The 20,615-nt window shown below is 39.9% G+C and overlaps 1 protein-coding gene across 6 annotated transcripts in view; it reads left to right on the forward strand.

Moving 5' to 3' along the window:
• CEP192 (centrosomal protein 192) overlaps positions 1-20,615 on the forward strand; it is a 402,896-nt gene that overhangs the window by 358,623 nt on the left and 23,658 nt on the right. For all 6 annotated transcript variants that reach the window (XM_033934141.1, XM_033934142.1, XM_033934138.1 and 3 more), the window contains 4 exons: positions 3,757-3,852; positions 7,843-7,962; positions 17,413-17,528; positions 18,933-19,059. In XM_033934141.1, coding sequence (XP_033790032.1) covers positions 3,757-3,852; positions 7,843-7,962; positions 17,413-17,528; positions 18,933-19,059 — 459 coding nt within the window. The remainder of the gene's footprint in view (positions 1-3,756; positions 3,853-7,842; positions 7,963-17,412; positions 17,529-18,932; positions 19,060-20,615) is intronic.

Raw genomic sequence — 20,615 nt, forward strand, 5'->3', positions numbered from 1 at the left:
TCCCTTTTTCTCTTGTTAATATTCCTTATATAAAGAACTGTTGCTGATTTTATAGCCCCCCTTCAGTATGAACCACTGATCCTATGTCTTCCCAACCCTTCAGCTCTTTCTTCTGGTACTTCCCCATTTTAACAGTCAGCATGCTTAAAATCTAGGATTTTGAGTTTTGAGCGGCTGCATTCTGCTTTAGCCCTTACATCAAACCATACAGTGTAGTGATCACTATTGGCCAGATGGGCACCCACCCTGATGTAGGACATACAATCTCCATTTGTGAGCATAAGATCTAGCATCAGTCTTACCCTTGTGTGTTCCATCACAATTTGACTCAGCAGTGCACTTTGAAAAGCATTTCAGTCTTTCTGCTTCTTTCCAATCCATATCTGGCAGGTTGAAATACCCCAGCAACAACAACTCCTCCCTTCATTTCCAACTTGTGCATATCTGTGACCAAATCTGTCTAACTTCTCTCTGTGTTGGAGATCTGTAGACAACGCTGACATGGATGGATGTTCCATATTTTCTTTTTAAGACAATCCATAACAAGTCTTCCTCTCCCCTGAACTCCTGCATCTCAGCCACTTTAATGTTTTTCACATATAAAACTACCCCTCCACCTTTCCAATCAGCTATATCTTTTCCAAGTAGGGTATAGCCTGGTATGTTTGCATCCCATTCATGGGAGTTATTGAACCACATCGCTGTGATAGAAACAATATCTACGTCTGCTTGTAAATTATGAATTTTGTTACATAGACTACGAGTATTTGTGCATATTCCTTTACAGATAGTCAAACCTCGGTTTGCAAGTAACGCAGTTTGCGAGTGTTTTGTAAGACAAGCAAAACACTCAAGCAAACTTTAACTCACAAACCGAGTATTGACTCGGTATGCGAGCGTGTCACCCCACCCCCAAACCTTTACCTCTAGCATGCACCAATCCATGCGTGCAGTTCTTGTGGTGACGAGACATCACTTCCTCTCGTCTGTGTTGATCACCATAGCAATAGAACGCAGCATGAAGATTATTCCTGTTGCTATTGACGCTGCTTTCCGGATCCTCTCATACCCTTGCACTAAACACAAGATGCTGGCAAGACGGAAACAACAAGGACCCCAGTGTCGGGAGGTGCTGGGGATCAAACCGTGCTTAGTGGCCATAGTAAGGACTCGGTGTTCCACTGCGAGGAGGGCGGGAACTTAAGGTGTTAACGTTATCGGCTCCCTGGCAAATAACAGATGACCCAGCTGGAGCAACAGCTCTCAGCATTTTCCTCAAAGACAGGTTTCCTTTCTCTCTACCGATGGCGATATCTTACAGCTCCGTCGCCGACCACTGGGGGTGCCATATCAAGTCACCCCCCTACCATTTGTTTTTTCTGCTTCCAGTAAGAGCACTTTATCTGCGGTGCTACAAGGCGGAAGGAAGCAACAGGCTCCAGTGACTTACCAACGCCCAGCCCCACGTGCCAGGGCACTGTAGACTCACCTGCCACTTCCGGTTCTGTAATGTGAGCCCCCTCCCCCCATCTCGCCTGCTTTCTTCAGCCCTGTCCCATCACCGATGCCCCACTACCTGCTCATCCATAAAGGCTCCCTATCAGCCCTCACCCACTCAAAGAGTGTTAAAAGGCAGGCTCGAAGGCAAACCAAGGAGGTGAGAAAGAAAAAGGGAGGGAAGACAGAGAAGAAGGGAAATTGGGGGTGGGGTGGGGATGTATTAAGTCACATTGAGTGCAACATAGGCCTGTTTTGGAGATGTGGGACGAATTGTCTGAGTTTCCATTACTTCCTATGGGGAAACTCGCTTTGATATACGAGCGCTTTGGATTATGAGTATGCTTCTATAACGAATTATGATCGTAAACCAAGGTATCATTGTACTTGTCTCTCTCACCCTTTTTTTCCTTTTGCCTATTCCCATCTACTTTTTTTGCTGACAAGTGATTTGCTAAGATGGTTTGTTTTAATTATGTCTCCATTGCTGTCACTCTTGCGGTTGATTTTGATGCAAGTGATTTCTGGAGTTCATCCATGTCCGTTCAACACCCTCACCTTCTAGTTTAAATGCCTAGAAATGTAATGCCTGTATGTTTCCCTAAGGATCCTTTTGCCTATGTCAGAAAGGTGTATGCCATCATAACAAAACAGCCTTTGGTTATTCAAAGTATTGCCTCATTCTCCTATGTACGTAAAACATTTTCCTCTCCAAATATCAGCTGTTAACATTTTTGCAACCTTGTAAACATGCCTATAAACTATATAAGAACATAAGAATAGACATACTGGATCAGACCAATGGTTCGTCTAACCCAGAATCCTGTTTCCACAGTGGCCAATCCAGATCATAAGTACCCAGCAGAAACCCAAATAGCAACATTCCATGCTATAGTGGTATCTCCTCATGTCTGTCTCAATAGCAGACTATGGACTTTTTCCTCCAGGACCTTGTCCAACCCTTTTTTTAAACCCATCTATGTTAACTGGTTCATAGACAAAAGTGTGCGACGACAAAGGCGCGCCGAAGAAAACCAGTATTTTAAGGGGCTCCGACGGGGGTATTGGTGGGGAACCCCCCCACTTTACTTAATAGAGATTGCGCCAGCGTTGTGGGGGGTTTGGTGGGTTGTAACCCCCCTCATTTACTGGCAACTTAACTTTTTCCCTCTTTTTAGGGAAAAAGTGAAGTTTTCAGTATAATGTGGGGGGTTACAAACCCCCCACAACGCCGGCGCGATCTCTGTTAAGTAAAGTGGCCCACACCCCCCGTTGGAGCCCTTTAAAATACTGTTTTTCTTTGGCACGCTTCCGCCTTGCGCTCAGTTGTCTGCGTTGGGTTGTCGGCGTGCCTTTGTCATCGCGCGCTTTTGACCTGTCACTATGTTAACTGCTGTTACTACATCTTCTGACAACAAGTTCCAGAGCTTAACTATTCTTTGAGTGAAAAAATATTTTCTCTTATTGGTTTTAAAGGTATTTCCTTGTAATTTCATTGAGTGTCCCCTAGTCTTTGTAATTTTTGATGGCGTAAAAAATCGATTCACTTGTACCTGTTCTATATTACTTAAGATTTTGAAGACCTCAATCATAGCCCTCCCTCAGCCGCCTTATCTTCCAAGCTGAAGAGCTCTAACCTGTTTAGCCTTTCCTAATATGAGAGGAATTCCATTCCTTTTGTCATCTTTGTCACTCGTCTTTGAACCTTTTTCCGCTATATGATTATAACCTGAACATAAAGCATCTTAAGTATAACATAACATAACAATTCACTTATGTACCACAACTACCTCTCAGTTCAGTATGGTTAACAAAACAATAGAATTCTGAGTAATCACTGTGCATTACAAACCCAGTTTCTAGAAAAATTTATCAAATAGTTACGAGTTTAACAATTTTCTAAAAGATTGATAGGAAGTCGAACTTAACAACAAATTGCAAAAACCTTTGTGCCATGTTCCTGCCTGATAAGATAGAATTTTATGTAAAAATCGTTTATACAGGCAGCCTGGAAATACAAAAAGTCTAGAATCACAAAAGAAACATTTTCTATGAATAAATTTTAAAAGATTGATAAGATAATTAGGTATGAGACCAGACAAAATCTTGAATCTTACATAGTTGGCAAGTAGTGCATTAGTCTCCTTAGGCACTTAAAAAATTGACAACTTTCTAAAAATTATGTTCTTGAACTGTTAGAATTAACTCGAGAACTTTTGTTATATATGTTGTAACTGCTAAAACAACTTTTTTTTCTAGGGAGTTGATGAAAGTGAAGATGTTTATAGGGCCACCTATACTGTCTTCCAATGTTCCCAAGTTTGTGGCATGCTTGAAGCTTATGGGAAGGAACAGGTAAGTTTCTAGAGATATGGTAGCACTTGTGCTATAATCACAGATACAAGGTAGAGCATTCTTGAAATTGATTATAATATTGTGTGATATTAATTTAGGCTTTACTTATTTACTTTTTAAATTGCTGCTTTTACATTTACAATTTACAAAGAATAAGAAAATCAAAGGTTCAAACAGAAATTAATCCATAAAGAAACAACAAAGGAAACCACCATGAAATCCTCCTGTAGTTCACATGATGAGGGGGGAAGCCAAAGAAATTTAAATTAACTAAATATATTTCTGTATGATTTTGTCTTTTCATTTGAAATGTAAATTAATTTACACCTTCCTCCCTTCCCCCCCCCCCCCCCCCCCCCGATAAAAAGCACATGTAGGGTAGGGCATGGCAAAAATCTAATGGGGGATTAGTACAGTGGGAAATAGTTTGTTACTCCAGAAACCATTCATTCATCAAACCTCACATTGAATAGATAAGGGGAGGCTAATTGAAACATAAAGACGAGTGATTGATATTTGCAGCCCAGAACAACAAATTATGGATGAAATGGTTTACAACATGCATTGAAAAAAACTGATGCAACAGATATCTATAGATTCTGTAAGAAAGAGTTTCCAATCTTGTGATTGGATGTGAAGTGCTGATTGTGGAAAAATTTTATATAGAAGGCACAAAAAGGTGGGACGTTTCATTCATTGGAAACACTGTAATCATTACATCAATGTACCGGAAAAGCATTGAGATTACGACCCTAACAGAACTGTGGCAAACAGAGGTTATAATCACCTGAGACATCCTCACCCTGTCTGATAAAAAGTTGGATGCCAGAAAGCCAGATACAGTTGTAAAAGAGAAAAACATAACGGCATTGTTTTAAGTGATTACTCGGTGAATAACATGGAGAGAGAGAAGATTCCCAAGACTAAGAAAATGTGGCAGAAAGATACAGAAATACTTTCCATTGTTTTGGATACCACAGGCTTTTTTGAAAAGAACTTCAAATATGTTGCCTATACATGTTACATGTTATGAACTCCAGAAAGAAGCTCTCTTTGGCACAATGCAAGTACTACAGTAAGCATTAGTAATAAATTTAAGAGGCTGAGATCATATTACATATGTCCTGATTTAGAAGCAATGTTTTTTTCCTGTTATGGTATGCACAGAACTAATTTCACAGCTATATTTAAATTGTTACCAAGCCAGACAGTGAAAGGAACATACAGAGTATCTATCAACCATAAACATGTGGAAAAAAAAGCCTCAGACTTAAGTAGCAGCATAAATACAGAAATTTCTAGCTGCCTTAAATCTTATCACTGGCATTTTAAAAAAAACTCCACAGAGAACATGCTCCATAATATCTCAAAAAGGTTCAAACCACGGTCTGCACGGGAGAGAGAGAAAAACACTTATCTTTAGCTGGAGAATCAAACACTCATTCATAGTCCCCAATTGTTAACTAAACCTCCAATTCTTCAAATACTCTAATAGTTCAAAAGTTTCACTGCTCTAGCAAGAGAATATGTAATCCCGACAAGGATCCTTGTTTTGCCAAATCCTCTGACTATGTCAGGGGAAATCATTCATATGCACGCAGAGCTAGCCCATTTGGAGAAATTGCCCCCAAGATTTTATCTTGAATTAAAGATTTTAACTGCATAGCGTCTTAAAATGTATAGTAATGTCCCTGACACCAAAACTAGGCATTTACAGGGGAATCTTAAAGAAAAAGTTGCCTCTGTAGCACGTAGTTTAGGCTTAAATTGAAAGTCAGAGAACATAGCAACCCTTTGACCACCACAAGAAATGCTATTTCTGAACAGCAATGATTTACCATTCTCTCAGTTTGTGTACAACCAAAGTAGATTTACTAGTTATATTATCATGGGAATATGCCAAAATATTTGAAAGATCTAAACCAGTGGTCCCCAATCCTGTCCTGGAGGACCACCAGGCCAATCAGGATTTCAGGATAGCCCTAATGAATATGCATGGAGCAAATTTGCATGCCTGCTACTTCCATTATATGCAAACCCTCTCATGCATATTCATTAGAGCTTGCCTGAAAACCCGATTGGCCTGGTGGTCCTCCAGGACAGGGTTGGGAACCACAGATCTAAACTATTTGTTGATATAGTCTACACCCCCTTCTTTCACCACAATTTTCCTCCCCTGCTGGGAACGTACAACTTGGATATTGATTTATTTTTTTTTTTTTGGGGGGGGGGGTAATTCTCAAACTTAGTACATCTTTCAAATACATATTCTGCAAAATCTCCAATGCCTACGACCCTTGCTCTTGGAAAATGAATAACTGTATCTGTTATGTCCCTTCTCGATTCCATATGCTAAGTCAGGGGTGCCTAAAAGGTCGATCACGATTGACCAGTAGATCGCAAGGGCACCGTGAGTCGATCGTGGAGCCTATCCCGGGCTCTGCGATAGACTCGCGTTGTCTTTGCGTTCTCCTTGCTTCCCCGACACCGCAAAAGCCAGGCGCGTGCAGCCACTTTCACAAGCGCTGGGCCTACAAGCCTCCTCCCCCTTCTTACAGCAGCCGAGCGTTGTAGTTGCATATGGCTGCCTAAAGGTCGTCTCTGACGCAACTTCCGGTTGCGTCAGATGACCTTTACGACAGCCACACGCAGCTTCAATACTCCAGCTGCTGTAAGAAGGTAATTTAGACTTGTGGCCACAGGGCAGGGAGGTTTGTCGGACCGAGCCTGTTGTCGGTCGGGCGGGCGGGGGGGGGTGGGGAAGCGCCACAAAGGTAAAGGGACCTGGCCGGCTGTGCACCCCCCCTAAGGCTGCACCCGGGGCGGACCTCCCCCCCCCCCTTGGTACGCCACTGCTTAAATACTTTGACCAACACTGCTAATGTCTGTCACTTATGCCCAGAGATGGAAACAATACAACAGGATCCATTTCCAGCTCTACCTTGAAAAGAGCTTCCTCCAAAGATGCTGAACACAAACACTCCATCCTTTTATACCTTTTCCCCAACTGTAGACTGCTTTCTTGTCACAGCACTTCTAAGTGGTTCAACATAGATCAGCAGTTGTAGTGGGATGGGGGTGGGGAAGCTGCATAGGAACTCAAAGAAACAGGTGCAACTGCTTCATTGCTCCCTTTTATGGCTAGAATGGACAGTTTAGGAGTCAAGCAAATCATGCACTACCTTCTGAAAAACAGCAGCCATCTTTGCCTTCCTCTGCTAGTCTCTCCAGTATGAAAAAAGTGCAAAAGGTTAGTAAACAAGAAACAGTTTAGCTATAGGAAGCAATCAAGTGAGCTCCTCCCACTAATGTTTGATAATGCTCAATTTTTCTGTTCGTTCCAAGGTTCCTAAAATATAGGATAACAAGCACAGTAGATTTTGTTTAGTGCCCTCTTAATGGATTTTCTGTACAACTATACAAAGTGAGGGTAAAAATAATCTTGTAATCAGCTTATATGTTCTGTACTTGTATTGTAAACCGCTTGGATGATTCCTCTATAGGGCAGTATATTAAAAAGAAAAACTTGAAACTTGATATGACAATGTAGTAAGAAGTAAATTAGGTAGACTTAGGCCTTACAGTCATTTTCTACCTCATATTCAGTTTTTATTACAACAGTAGAGGAGAGGCTCAAGAGACAGTCAGACCTCCCCATCTTTTAGATTTATTATTATACAGTATTGACCTGTAAGATTCAATCAGCATAATTCTAATCATAAAGATTCAAGAATCTGAACAGATAAAATACCCCTACTTCTTTCTCCTTCAGTCCCTCTGCAGTAGTTACATATTTTCACAAATTTAGATGAATGTGTATAAATGAATCTTCTGATTAACTATTATATGCAAAAAATATGTGCCATCCTTTTAGTAGTCAGTTTGTCTCTATTCATTTAGCTTGTGTACATTTTAATTATACTTCTACACTAACTAATCTTATTTTGATCATATTTAAACTCCTTTTCCATTTACTGTTTATTTTGGTAGGTGGCCTTTAGTTTTTTCCCTCGTGAGAGGGGAGATTATGCACAGTTTTGGGACATGGAGTGTCATCCAAGTGCAGAGCCACACTTAAAACATAAGCTTAGATTCCAGCTCTGTGGAACGGTAAGTTTTCTGAAAAATAATTGCACTATAAGCTCTACACTTTTAAGTCATATTGATCCTGGAGAAAACAATGTCATTTTAATTTTTAGACTACACAGGTATCTTCTGAAGAAGGAACATACCAGAGGGTGTGATAGGACAGAGTATGGTATTGGGTTTCAAGAAGGGATTGGATAATTTCCTAAAGGAAAAGGGGATATAAGGGTATAGATAGAGGATTAATATACAGGTCCTGGACCTGATGGTCGTCCCCGTGAGCGGACTGCTGGGCATGATGGACCTCTGGTCTGACCCAGCAGAGGCACTGCTTATGTTCTTAAGGCTTGTGTACTAAAACTATTTTTTTGTTTGATCCTTTGAAAGATTTCAATTCATTAAGATTCTAGTCTTTGGTAATAACAATAGCTTGGCCTTTCTTTTTTTCATATAAACTCTGGAAAAGTGTTGCCTTGTACAAAACATAGCTTAGTCCTTTTAATTAAAAATAGGTTTTAATATGGTATGCAGTATAGGCACATTACTTGATACATCTAACTTTACATTACCATGGACGATGGAACAGAAAAATATCCATGCTTATTGCAATATTTACAGCTTTTCAGCTATCGTATAGGTTTATCAGGTTTAAGGTCATTTATTCCAGACCATTTTTTCCAGTAGGCGGAGATAAACAGTATAATTACAACAGGAATGCCACCTATATTTAAAGAGCGAAAAATATTTACCTGTTCATCTCCCAAACTCTGTTTTCTTTTATCTCTTTAACTATTCAGCCTTATTTTATGAAATAAGTAAACCAAGTGCTTAGACTAGATGACTATAGTTGACATGATAGTATCCTGAGCCACATGGAAGAGGATCATAGCAAGCAGTGCTGGATCCAAAATCCCTGCGAGACCCCTGAATGAGGCTGTGCTGAGACAAACCTTAACTTCTACTCACTTTTGCTCATCAGTGCATCACTTGTATCCAGGGGTAAAACACAGATAGAAAGTAAAACCAGAGTATACTAATAAGGTTAACTCATTTGTCCCCAATTCAAGTAACAGGACCATGTTCTCAAGTTTGCTGACTGTACCATTTGAACAATTTGAAAGGAATAGTCCTAGGAGCCAAAAGGTGCCTTACAGGAGTACAGATGTGAAATGTTCTTATTCCCTGTCTAGTATGATCCTATTCATCTCTGTCAACAGTCTATGCATAGTCGTTTGCTATTATATGTAATTTATCTTTCAAATCAAGCATGGTACCAGGTGAGGTGGCTGATGTAATGCCAGTTTTTAAAAAGGGTTCCAGAGGTGACCTGGAAATTATAGTCCAGTAAACCTAACATCTGTGCTAGGCAAAATAAGAGACTATTATAAAGAACAAAATAATTAAGGATGAATTAATGGGACAAAACCAACGTGGATTTAGGCAAGAGAAATCTAATCTCACCAATCTGCTACATTTCTTTGAAAGGGTGAATAAATACATAAATAAACGTGAGTCAGTTGATATTGTGTTTGGATTTTCAGAAGTACCTCAAAAATGACTCCTGAGAAAATTAGAAAGTCAAGGGATAGGAGGCAATGCCTTATTGTGGATTAAGAACTGGCTAAAAGATAGAAACCAGGATTAAATGATCAATATTCTCAATGACTAAGGATAAATTTATATACCCTTATAGCCTAAGTTGTTTATATTCAGGTACTAAAGCATTTTTCCCTATCTGTCCTGGTGGGCTTACACTCTATCTAATGTATCTGGGGCAATGGGGGATTAAGTGACATGCCAAGGGTCACAAGGAGCAGCATGGAATTTGAACCACAGCCTCAGGGTACTAACCACTGCACCTCACACCCCAGGGCACTATACTGGAACTGCTGCTTTTTAACATATATTAATGGTCTAGATTAGAAAAAGGAATAACAGGTGATTAAATTCGTTAACAAGTTATTCAAAGTTGTTAAATCATAAGAGGCTTCTGAAAAATTATTCTCTATTGTTAATATTTTATACTGATTATTTGTCATTCTAATCTAATCTAGTCTTCAGTTTATGTACCAGGTCATCTCCCATCGGAGCTCGACTCGGTTTACAAATGGTCAAAGACCAGAAGATATCATGAAAGTAAAGAGATAAGAAAAAAGAGATTAGTTAAATCTATCATAAAAGTAGATATTGTAATGTTGTCAATAGATTCTATAGGTAAATCTTTTAGATATTGTGAAAACAGAGTTTTTAAGACTTTACAAAATCGTTGTAGTCCTGTCAAACTAACAGAGTCAGGAAGGCCATTCCACGTCTCTACCAACTTGAAAGCAAAAAATTAACTAAGCTTTCCTACAGATTTAATTCCCTTGAAAGAAAGGAACGATAATTTATATCCCTGTGTATTCCTCAGGTAGCAGGATCTGAGAGTATTTCAATGTAAAGGAACCAAAGGATCCAATATTCCATAGAGAAGTTTAAAAACAATACTTTCGCATTTGAACTGAATCCTAAAATGAATTGGGAGCCAATGAAGCTTTCTTAGCAAAGGAGAGACATGATCGTACTTTCGTTTCCCGAAAATAAGTTTCACCACCATGTTTTGTATCAGCTGAAGGCGTTGTAAAGTGCCCTTCTTGATACCCAGATAAACAGAATTGCAATAGTCCAATTGGGCAAGCACAGTGGACTATACCAACACTGAAAAATGTTCCTGATGGAAAAATGATCTAATTTTTTCAATATACGCAGGCTAATGAAGCACTTTTTCACCAAAGAGTTTCTGTTCATGGAATGTGAGTGAGTGAATCCAGGATAATTACCCAGAACTCTGGAAGAAAACTCAATGTGTAGCAAAATACCTGATTTCAACGTGACAGAGGCAGGGATATTTTCCAACCTTGGCCCAGCCCAAAACAGTTTTGTTTTAGCAGCATTCAATTTAATTTGGATGGATGTTGCCCACGATTGAAGTTTAGAAATACAACAATCTATGTTTGAGACTAAGGGCTCCATTTACATAGCGGCGCTAGTGGTTTTAGCGCGCGCTAGATGCTAACACCAGCATTGAACTGGCGTGAGTTCTAGCCGCGTAGCACGAGTTTAGCGCGCACTAAAATTCTGTGTGCGCTAAAAATGCTAGCCCAGCTTTGTAAAAGGAGCCCTAAGTTGCTGAGATCAGAGTCAACTTCCAATAGAATAAACCAGTGGTCTCAAACTCAAACCCTTTTCAGGGCCACATTTTGGATTTGTAGGTACTTTGGAGGCCGCAGAAAAAATAGTTAATGTCTTATTAAAGAAATTACAACTATGCATGAGGTAAAACTCTTTATAGTTTATAAATCTTTCCTTTTGGCTAAGTCTTAATAATAATATTGTAATTTATAGCTAAAGAGACATATGATCAAGAAACTGTTTTATTGTACTTTTGTGATTATGACAAACATACCAAGGGCTTCAAAATAGTAACTGGCAGGCCGTAAGTTTGAGACCTCTGGAATAAACATATCATCTGCATATGTGAATATAGTATCTGCAGATGTGAAACAGAAACTTTTCAGTGAGGTCTTGTAGATGTTAAAGAGGATTGGCAACAAAGGGGAACCCTGTGGCACCCCACAGCCAGGCTTCCATCTAGAGCAGTGGTCTCAAACTCGCTGCCAGGTACTATTTTGAGGCCCTCGGTATGTTACCATTGTTCAGGAATGTTGCTTGCCTCATTGCTGTAACCTCACGCAAGTGCTTTCCTGTGTCTGTACATGATTGTGAGGTGGAGTGGAGAGGACTATCGCATACAGACACAGGAAAGCGCTTGCGTGAGGTTACAGCAGTAAGGTGGGCAATGTTCCAGAATGTAAAATGGCCATTGGAGGCAGTGCAGCTTGTGCGTCTGTACATAATTTCATGAACTCTTGCGAAATTCGGCACCTCTCCTGGCGGTGACTGCTTGATGTAAGATGGCAGTTGTATCCGGTGCTGGAGGAGGTGAGAGCTGAAGGTAGTTGTGGATGCAACCACCAGACACTTCAGGCACAAGTCGGATTTTGATTCTCCCCTCTATAAAAAAGTCTAGAGGACTACACCAAAATCTTGTCTCTTGCAGTTGATACTTTAGAATCTAAATCATAATTTTGCATGATGTAAAACTCTATATAGTTTATAAAGTGAAAAATTATCTAAACTTCACTTTTTGCATGTTGCACAGCTTTCCGCTGTGTATAGCTGAAATTATCAGAAGCAATTAAGGAAAGATTTATAAACTATAATGAGTTTACCTCATGCAAAGTTGTCATTTCTTTAATAAGACATTAACTATTTTTTCCGCGGCCCTCCAAGTACCTACAAATCCAAAATGTGGCCCTGCAAAGGGTTTGAGTTTGAGAACGCTGATCTAGAGAATGTCTAACCCTCCATATATACCTCATAAGAATGCAGTGACAGGAATTTACTGAACCAGTTTAGAACTACTTGATTTAAACCTATGTCTGATAGCATATGGATCAAAATATCATGATGGACAACATCAAATGCAGCAGATAGATCAAACTGCAGCAATACTGCACATTTATTCTGCATCTATAAGTTTTGAACCTTGAGATAATGACAGCAGAAGAGTTTCTGTACTAAAGTTTGGTCTGAACCCAAGTTGGAAAGGTCATTACGTTATGTTTAACTGGGTTTGTTTCCATTAATTGAAGTATATTGTTATCTGTCATGAAACTTGTAAGGGCTTTAGCAGAATATAAGTCAGAATGTAATAGAATACTGGTAAACTGACTGGGCATTCTAAACGGTAGATTACATTTTAACATGAGCAAGTGCAAAGTGATGCATCTAGGGAAGACAAACCCATGATTCCAAATTAGGAGTGACCACCCTGGAACAGTATTTAAGTGTTATCGATGATATGTTGAAACCTTCTGCTCAGTGTACAGCAGTAGCTCAGAAAGCAAAGAGAATGTTAAGAATTATTAGCAAAGGAATGGAGAATAAAACTGCACCTCAAATATTGTACTGTATATACTCGAATATAAGTTGCTCCAAATATGTCGAGACCCCCCTTTTTCCCCCCCCCAAAAGGAGGAAAAATGGTTGACTCGAATATAAGATGGGGTCTTAATATTCAAGTGCCATGCCCTGCCAGGATCTGCACCCAGTGTCCCCTCCCTCAAGCCTTCCCCTGCCTGGTTCTGCACTCAACACCCCTCCCTGCCCTGCACTCAGTCCCATTCCCTACCAGGCTCTGAACCAAGCCTCCTTCCCTGCCAGGCTCTGAACACTGTCCCCCTTCCCTGTCAAGCCCTATACCCTGTACCCTCTTCCCACTAAAAAGAGCCAACCTCATCAGTGATGTCACAATGGCTTGATTGTCCTGTACTCTCCAATGCCTGCCAACCCAGCCAGTAGATTAACCCTTCCCCTTAACTGAAACCACCTAGTGGTAGGCTGGGACAGGAGGGATCCATCCCGTCTCCTGCCCCGGCTGACACTAACAATTACCACCTTCCCTCCCTCGTGTACCTTTTCCCTGGTGGTCCAGTGGTGTTTCCCACGCTGAACCTTTCCTGCCAATTGTGAAGCTAGTAGCCAGTGGCACACCCAAGCCAGCATGCAGGAGCAAGCTTTTTGTGCTCCCAGCCGGCCCTGCACCGCTCCTTGATAGGCTGCTGTGAGAGCCGCGAATCCCACGAGAACTGAAAGGGAGAGAAGTAGGACACAAGGGATGGTGTGGAGGGGGGATAAAGATACTGGATAGGAGAGTAGTTGGGAAGAGAAAGGGAGAGATGGTGGACCCTGAGGTGGTGGGGCAGGAGGGAGAGATGCTGGATGAAAGGGTAGTTGAGAAAAGGAGAGATGGTTGATCTGAGGATGGTGGGGGTCCATCGTGGAAGCTGCGGGGTTGGAGATGAAAAAAGGAGATGGCAGATCTCCGGGGGGAGGGAAGGGAAACGGAAGGGGAGGTCAGAGATGGAAAATGGATGGTTAGCACCGATAAAAAAGAAAATGACAAATGGGCAGGAGACCCTGGCAAGCGAGTTATCAGAAGACAAACAGAAACCAGAGCTTGGGACCAACATGATTTGATTAATGACCAGACAAGAAAAGGTAGAAAAAATAATTTTATTTCCTCTTTTGTGATTGCAATTTGCCAGATTTGAAATGTGTACCGTGTCAGAGCTGGTGTAGATAGCAAGTGTGAACTAGGACCTAAAAGAGAGGAAAAGTCTTTATTTATTTTGTTTACACCACAAAGCCAGCGTGGGGTTGGAAAGATTGTAACCTTATACTTCTACTAAGACTAAGTATCTTAATAAAAAATTTGGCCCATGACTTAGCCTGTGTGTTAAATTTCGGCCCCTTATGTGATTGAGTTTGTCACCCCTGATGTAGTGTATCTAAATTTTTAGAAAGCTTTTGACAGAGTTCCCCATGAGAGGCTCCTGAGAAAATTAGAGTCATGGGATAGGAGGCAAAGTTCAGTTGTGGATTAGGAATTGGTTATCAGATAGAAAACAAAGGGTATGGTTAAATGGTCATTTTTCTCAATGGAGGAGAGTAAACAGTGTAGTGTCGCAGGGATCTGTACTGGGACTGGTGCTATTTAACTTATTTATAAACAATCTGGAAAGTGGAACGATGAATGAGATGATTAAATTTGCAGATGACACTAAACTATTCAAAGTTGTTAAAACGCATAAGGATTGTGAAACATTGCAGAAAGACCTTAGAAAATTTGAAGACTGGGCGTCCAAGTGGCAGATAAAATTTAATGTGGACAAATGCAAAGTGATGCATATTGGGAAGAATAACCCAAATCACAGTTACCAGATGCTAGGGTTCACCTTGTGGGTTAGCGCCCAAGAAAGAGATCTGGGTGTCACTTGTAAACAATACGATGAAACCTGCCCAATGTGCAGCGACGGCCAAAAAAGCAAACAAGATGCTAGGAATTATGTTAAAAAAATGGTTAACAAGATAAAAGAGATTATAATGCCTCTGTATCGTTCCATGGTGCAGCCTCACCTGGAATATTACGTTCAAATCTGGTCTCCTTATTTCAAGAAAGATATAGCGGCACTAGAAAAGGTTTAAAGAAGAGCAACTAAGATGATAAAGGGGATGGAACTCCTCTCGTATGAGGAAAGACTAAAAAGGTTAGGGCTCTTCAGCTTGGAAAAGAGATGGCTGAGGGGAGATATGATTGAAGTCTACAAAATCCTGAGTGGAGTAAACGGGTACAAGTGGATCGATTTTTCATTCTGTCAAAAATTACAAAGACTAGGGGATACTTGATGAAGTTACAGGGAAATACTTTTAAAACCAATAAGAGGAAATATTTTTTCACTCAGAGAATAGTTAATCTCTGAAATGCCTTGTCAGAGGTTGTGGTAAGAGCTGATAGCCTTGCTGGTTTTAAGAAAGGTTTGGCCAATTTCCTGGAGGAAAAGTCAATAGTCTTGTTATTAAGACATGGGGGAAGCCACTGCTTGCCCTGGATCGGTAGCATGTAATATTGCTACTCCTTAGATTTTGGCCAGGTACTAGTGACCTGGATTGGCCACAGTGAGAACGGGCTGCTGGGCTTGATGGAACATTGGTCTGACCCAGTGAGACTATTCTTATGTTCTTAAAGGTGGCTGATGGAGAAAGATGGGTGGTGCCTAGAAGTGTTGTTGGACACCACAGAAAGTTTTAACCAGTTTGATGTAGGGTCTAAGATGGTATCACCAACCCCAGTGTTCTAGCATTTAAAGCAAGTGTCTACCAGCCTCTCCAGTATAGCTATTCTTATGTTCTTATCATTATGTGGTTTACAAAATAATCCAAAAATGACATAAAATAGAAAGGCATTCCATTAAGACAGTAAAGAATACATCCAATCATTCAAATTAAAATCAGCATATACACCCATTACAGATTGTATTAAGAAAGCTCAGTCTTTTCAATCTAAAAAAGCTAATTGAAAATAATGTAGAAGGAAAAAAATCCTTGTAAGTCAAAACTTTTGACTGCCTTTTTTTCTGTTGTGAGAGATTTGGCATTCCCTTCCACTTTTCATCGTTCTGTTTTGTTTGAATTGCAAAATTTTGCAACCTTTGGCAAAATCTAAAGGTTTGTTAGATTGTTGGTAAAATTAAATGACAGATTGAAACTTGTGATGTAGATGTAACAAGGGGCAATGGAACACCTTTTTTGGCTAGAGGGGCCCATGGGGTCCAATCTAAAGCCCTGCCTCCAAACTCTCTTAATTACTGATGCTGTGCTAGGCAAAAATATTGGTAGGTCCATGCAGTGGCATACCTAGAGTAAGTGGCACCCAGGGCCCATCATTTTTTGACATCCCCCCATGTAAAAAAATATTTCTTGTAATGACCATGAAACGGAATAAATGGTCAGAATAGAAACAGGCAGTGAAAATTTTCTTTTATTGAACCTCATATATGTAACCATTATTCCAAACATAACATAATATAAATTATGTCTGAATTGTCATGAAATCAGAAGTACATATGGAGTAGTTGCAGGTGATGCTTGGGACAGTTCTGATTGTGTTAGTTCAGTTTTATATGTTTTTTGAATAGAAGGGTTTTTATTTCTTTTTTGAAGGTTTTGTAGTCTGTGGTCGAGATCAATAGGTTATAGAGTTGGGGATCGAGTGTTGCAGCTCGAATGGCTAGGAGGTTGTCGAACGGTTTTTTCTTTTAACATTTTTGGTTGGAGGGTGTGTGAATGGTGCGCAAGTTCTCCTATGTCTGGTTGAGGTGGAATGAATTATTTAGCTGAAGAAATTAGTTACCACCCTCCCCCCCCATTCCACACACATTAATTCCCTTCCATTTTTGTTCCCATTATAAAAAACACTTTTAAGTTCCCAGAAAAAAATACAGATGAGAACATAACATAAGAATAGCCTAACTGGGTCAGACCAGTGGTCCATCATGCCCAGTAGCCCATTCTCATGGTAGCCAATCCAGGTCACTAGTACCTGGTCAAAACCTAAAGAGTCGCAACATTCCATGCTACCGATCCAGGACAAGCAGACACTTCCCCCATGCGTACACGAACACAAACAAAATTGACTGTCATGAATCCTAATGAAATTATGTAATTCCTGGAAATGTCCAGGCTCTTCTAAATTGTAAATCACATTGAACTCCTCCTGAGGCATATTAGCAATCTAGAAAAGTAATGTAATATTTGTCCACAATATCTTGTATTGTGTGTTTCTGCTCCGTTGTCTTCTGGATTAACAGCATTTTGTGATGCCCATGTTACACTTAAACATTAGCCCTGATCTTATTAGCAAACACGGTTGGGTTCTATGTTAAAATCCTAGCTAGGTCTGTAATTTTAAACATATATTTTTTCATTGTTAGGAATGAATTTTGATCTCTAGTAGTTCCAGTGTTGTGTTTTTCTTGCTTTGTTTTTGAAATGGAAATTTTCTTGAATTTTAAAAGAAATATTTACCCATAGGGAACACGAGAAATAAATGGACCTGGAAGAATTTCTACTGAATCCCTTTTGAAAACTGAAGTTCTTGCTAAGCCTAACAGAAGATCTGACTCTGAGTTTTCAACTCTAAAATTGGGGTATGTTAATGTTGGTATTATATGTCATAGATGTCCTTGCTAAAACAATAGAGAAGTCTGGAAAAGGGGGTAGATATATTTTTTTAAAAGATATCAAAACCACATGCATATATATAAAGCAACATCAGAAAAAAAGTCAATAAAACATACATGAGCATTTATGTAAATTACAAATAGCATATCCTACTGTCAGCACAAGATACACTTGCTTTGTCCATAAATATTTCTCTGAGGGTAATTAGGATATACAGACCTCTCACATGAGGTGTTAACATCTATCAGAGCATGAGCTGAAGAAAGTAAACGATGCTCTAGGGGTTTTCTAGAGCAGTTTACCATGTGTGGGTTCCCCCACATTGGTGGTCTACATGGCTGCCTGGGTTCTAGTTTTTCTATGGAGACTACTTAATGTTTACTTGTATCTCCATAGGGCTTTTTCAGTAGACCGAGTATTTTAAAAAAATTGTTTTCATATTGGATCACTTCATCTTTCCTTCCTATTAGGAACCATTTAGGGTTTTCTTAATTTTTGATATAGTAGCCATAATTTTAACAAGTATGAATACATTGGTCAGTTTTAACCCTCAAATCTTTTGAATTCACATAAGATATTTTTCTACTGATGCCCCAGGAACAGAAGATTCTCATCAGGCTGAAAAAGAAACCTAAAAATCATGGTAGTTAGGTTATGTAAATCAGGTTTTCTATTCCACATTTACCTATTCAGTTCAAGGTCAGATTACATTACAAGAGGTTGGGTCAGTTACCCAGGAAGTTACAGTGGATGGTTTGACACAGACATTCAATAGTGTTGTTAGTACAGGTAGATCAGTACAGTTAAGTCATAGTTAGAAAATACATAGTTATAAGTTCAAGTAGGTCATCATTGGCTTATCATTATGTCCCAAAAGTTGCATTAGATAGTTTATAAATAGACTTTTACAATTACTATTTCAGTTATTTCAGGGTTGGCTCCCTGTCATGGTACAGAAATGCTTTTAAAAGTTTTCTGAATTTGAAATAGTAGTCACAAGATCTTAGTGTAAGTGATAGCATTTTGCTAATTGATATTGGATGGATAAGGTAATTTGCCTAGTAGACTTTATATTACTGGTATTACATGCTTGTGCCAGCCTCGGCTCCCTTCTGACACTGGACCAGGACGTGATGTCAGAAGAGAGCCGAGGCCAGTACAAGCAGCAGGTGCTTGTATGATTTTTCACTTAAGTGTTTGCAATTTTGGGGCTCTGAATGTAAAAAAAATTAAACAAAATAAAATGTAATCTATCCTAGTCTTTTGTCTTACAAACTTGTGGTTTGTGCCAGGACTGCTTACCTTCAACACTATTTATATCTGTTCTGTACCGTGCATTATAACAAAACAAAAAAATTTTTTTGTTTCAGTCAGTATGATATAGTTGACCGAGGAGTACATGCTCCAGAAGATGTGTGTTCCTTTCCTCCAACCAAAATTGGGGAATGTAGTATGATGAAAGTGAATTTGCAGAATAGTTCTTTCAGTACACACATGGTAAGCTGCAGACATGTTTACATTTTAGATAAATTTTAATAAATACCAGTTTTATCTTGTGTCTATATCATAGTTTTAGAGCACACACTTCCTGTGCTTTTAAATGTTCATTATATCTTGGGGTAATTGGTTTTCTCCCCCTCCCCCCACTATACTTGAAAAATTTAAATCTTTCCATTTACCATATAAACTCATGTAAAGAAAATTAGGATAAAAGTAGGACACCCCATGAAATATTCAGTTCTTTCTTAAGAAATGTTCACATATCAATATCAAATCTTTTTTTAATTTATCTCTGGACAAATCTTTTTTTATTTATCTCTGAAAAAGAAAGTGATGTAATTGCAGGTAAACAAACATTTTCCTTGATTTACTTATGAAACAAAAGATATCCTCAAAAATGCGCATTCTAACTGAGGAATAAATTAGGACACCCACACATTCTCCCACTTAAAGTGACTCAAATCACACACAGGTGTATCAAATCAGGTGCACATGATTAGAACATCATTACTCAGCATTTTGAAGGAGATTTGCCCTACTTAAACCTCAGACATTTAGTTTGGTGTGCTCATGACTGCTGCATGAGAATGAACATGGTGAAATCAAAAGAGCTGTCTTAGGCCTTCAGAAAGAAGATTGTGGCAGCTTATAAGTCTGGTAAGGGATTTAAAAAGATCTCGAAAGAATTTGACATTAGACATTCCACGGTCTGTAAAATAGTGTATGCATATGGCATGGGTCCATTGTGTCTTTCATTTGACATGTCTGGAGTGATTGCTGCCTAATACTAGCTTAATTTTCCTCTCTAGATTGGCAGGCCTCACCTTCTGTATAGTGTGTAACATAGTAACGTAGATGACGGCAGATAAAGACCCAAACGGTCTATCTAGTCTGCCCAACCTGATTCAATTTAAATACTGAACAAGTTCTTTTACTGTGTCCAGAAAGGGATACAGTAGACTTTCAGTTAACCAGCACCCAAGGGGATTGGTAGATGCCGGATAAATGTAGTTTCTGGTTGCTTGAGAGTTACTATAAAAAATAGGCTGCTGTCCTCCCACTCTAAACTTCAACCCCTCCCCAGGCCATCGGCACTGCTCTCCTCCCTTCATGCCCAAGATGATCGGTGCTGCTGTCCACCTCCTTCTCCCACTGGCTGACATTGTGTTTTTACCTTAACTGTGAATGTTCTAGGCCTTTGGGCTCCCGCTCTTTCAGCATCGGCACGTGTATGGTAAGCACAGTGCCGGTTAGTCGGAGAAGTTAATGGACAGCAGCGCCGATCATCTTGGATGTGAAGGGAGGTTGCAGCACTGAGGGCCTGGGTTGGGAGGGGGTGGTTTGCAGTGCAGGATAGCAGCGCTGGAGATCTCGGGGAGTGGCATTTGGACTGGAGGGTAGCATCGACAGTGGCCTGGAGGGGAGGGTTTGGAGTGGAGAGTAGCAGTGAAGGTGGTCTCGGGGGGAGGGGGGATTGTTTTGCCGGTTGCTTGAGTTCCGGTTAACAGAGTGTCTACTGTAATTTTATTGTGTTTAGCACCCCTAATCATTTT

The sequence above is a fragment of the Geotrypetes seraphini genome, chromosome 2 (assembly GCF_902459505.1).
Source record: "Geotrypetes seraphini chromosome 2, aGeoSer1.1, whole genome shotgun sequence".
Lineage (NCBI taxonomy): Eukaryota > Metazoa > Chordata > Amphibia > Gymnophiona > Dermophiidae > Geotrypetes > Geotrypetes seraphini.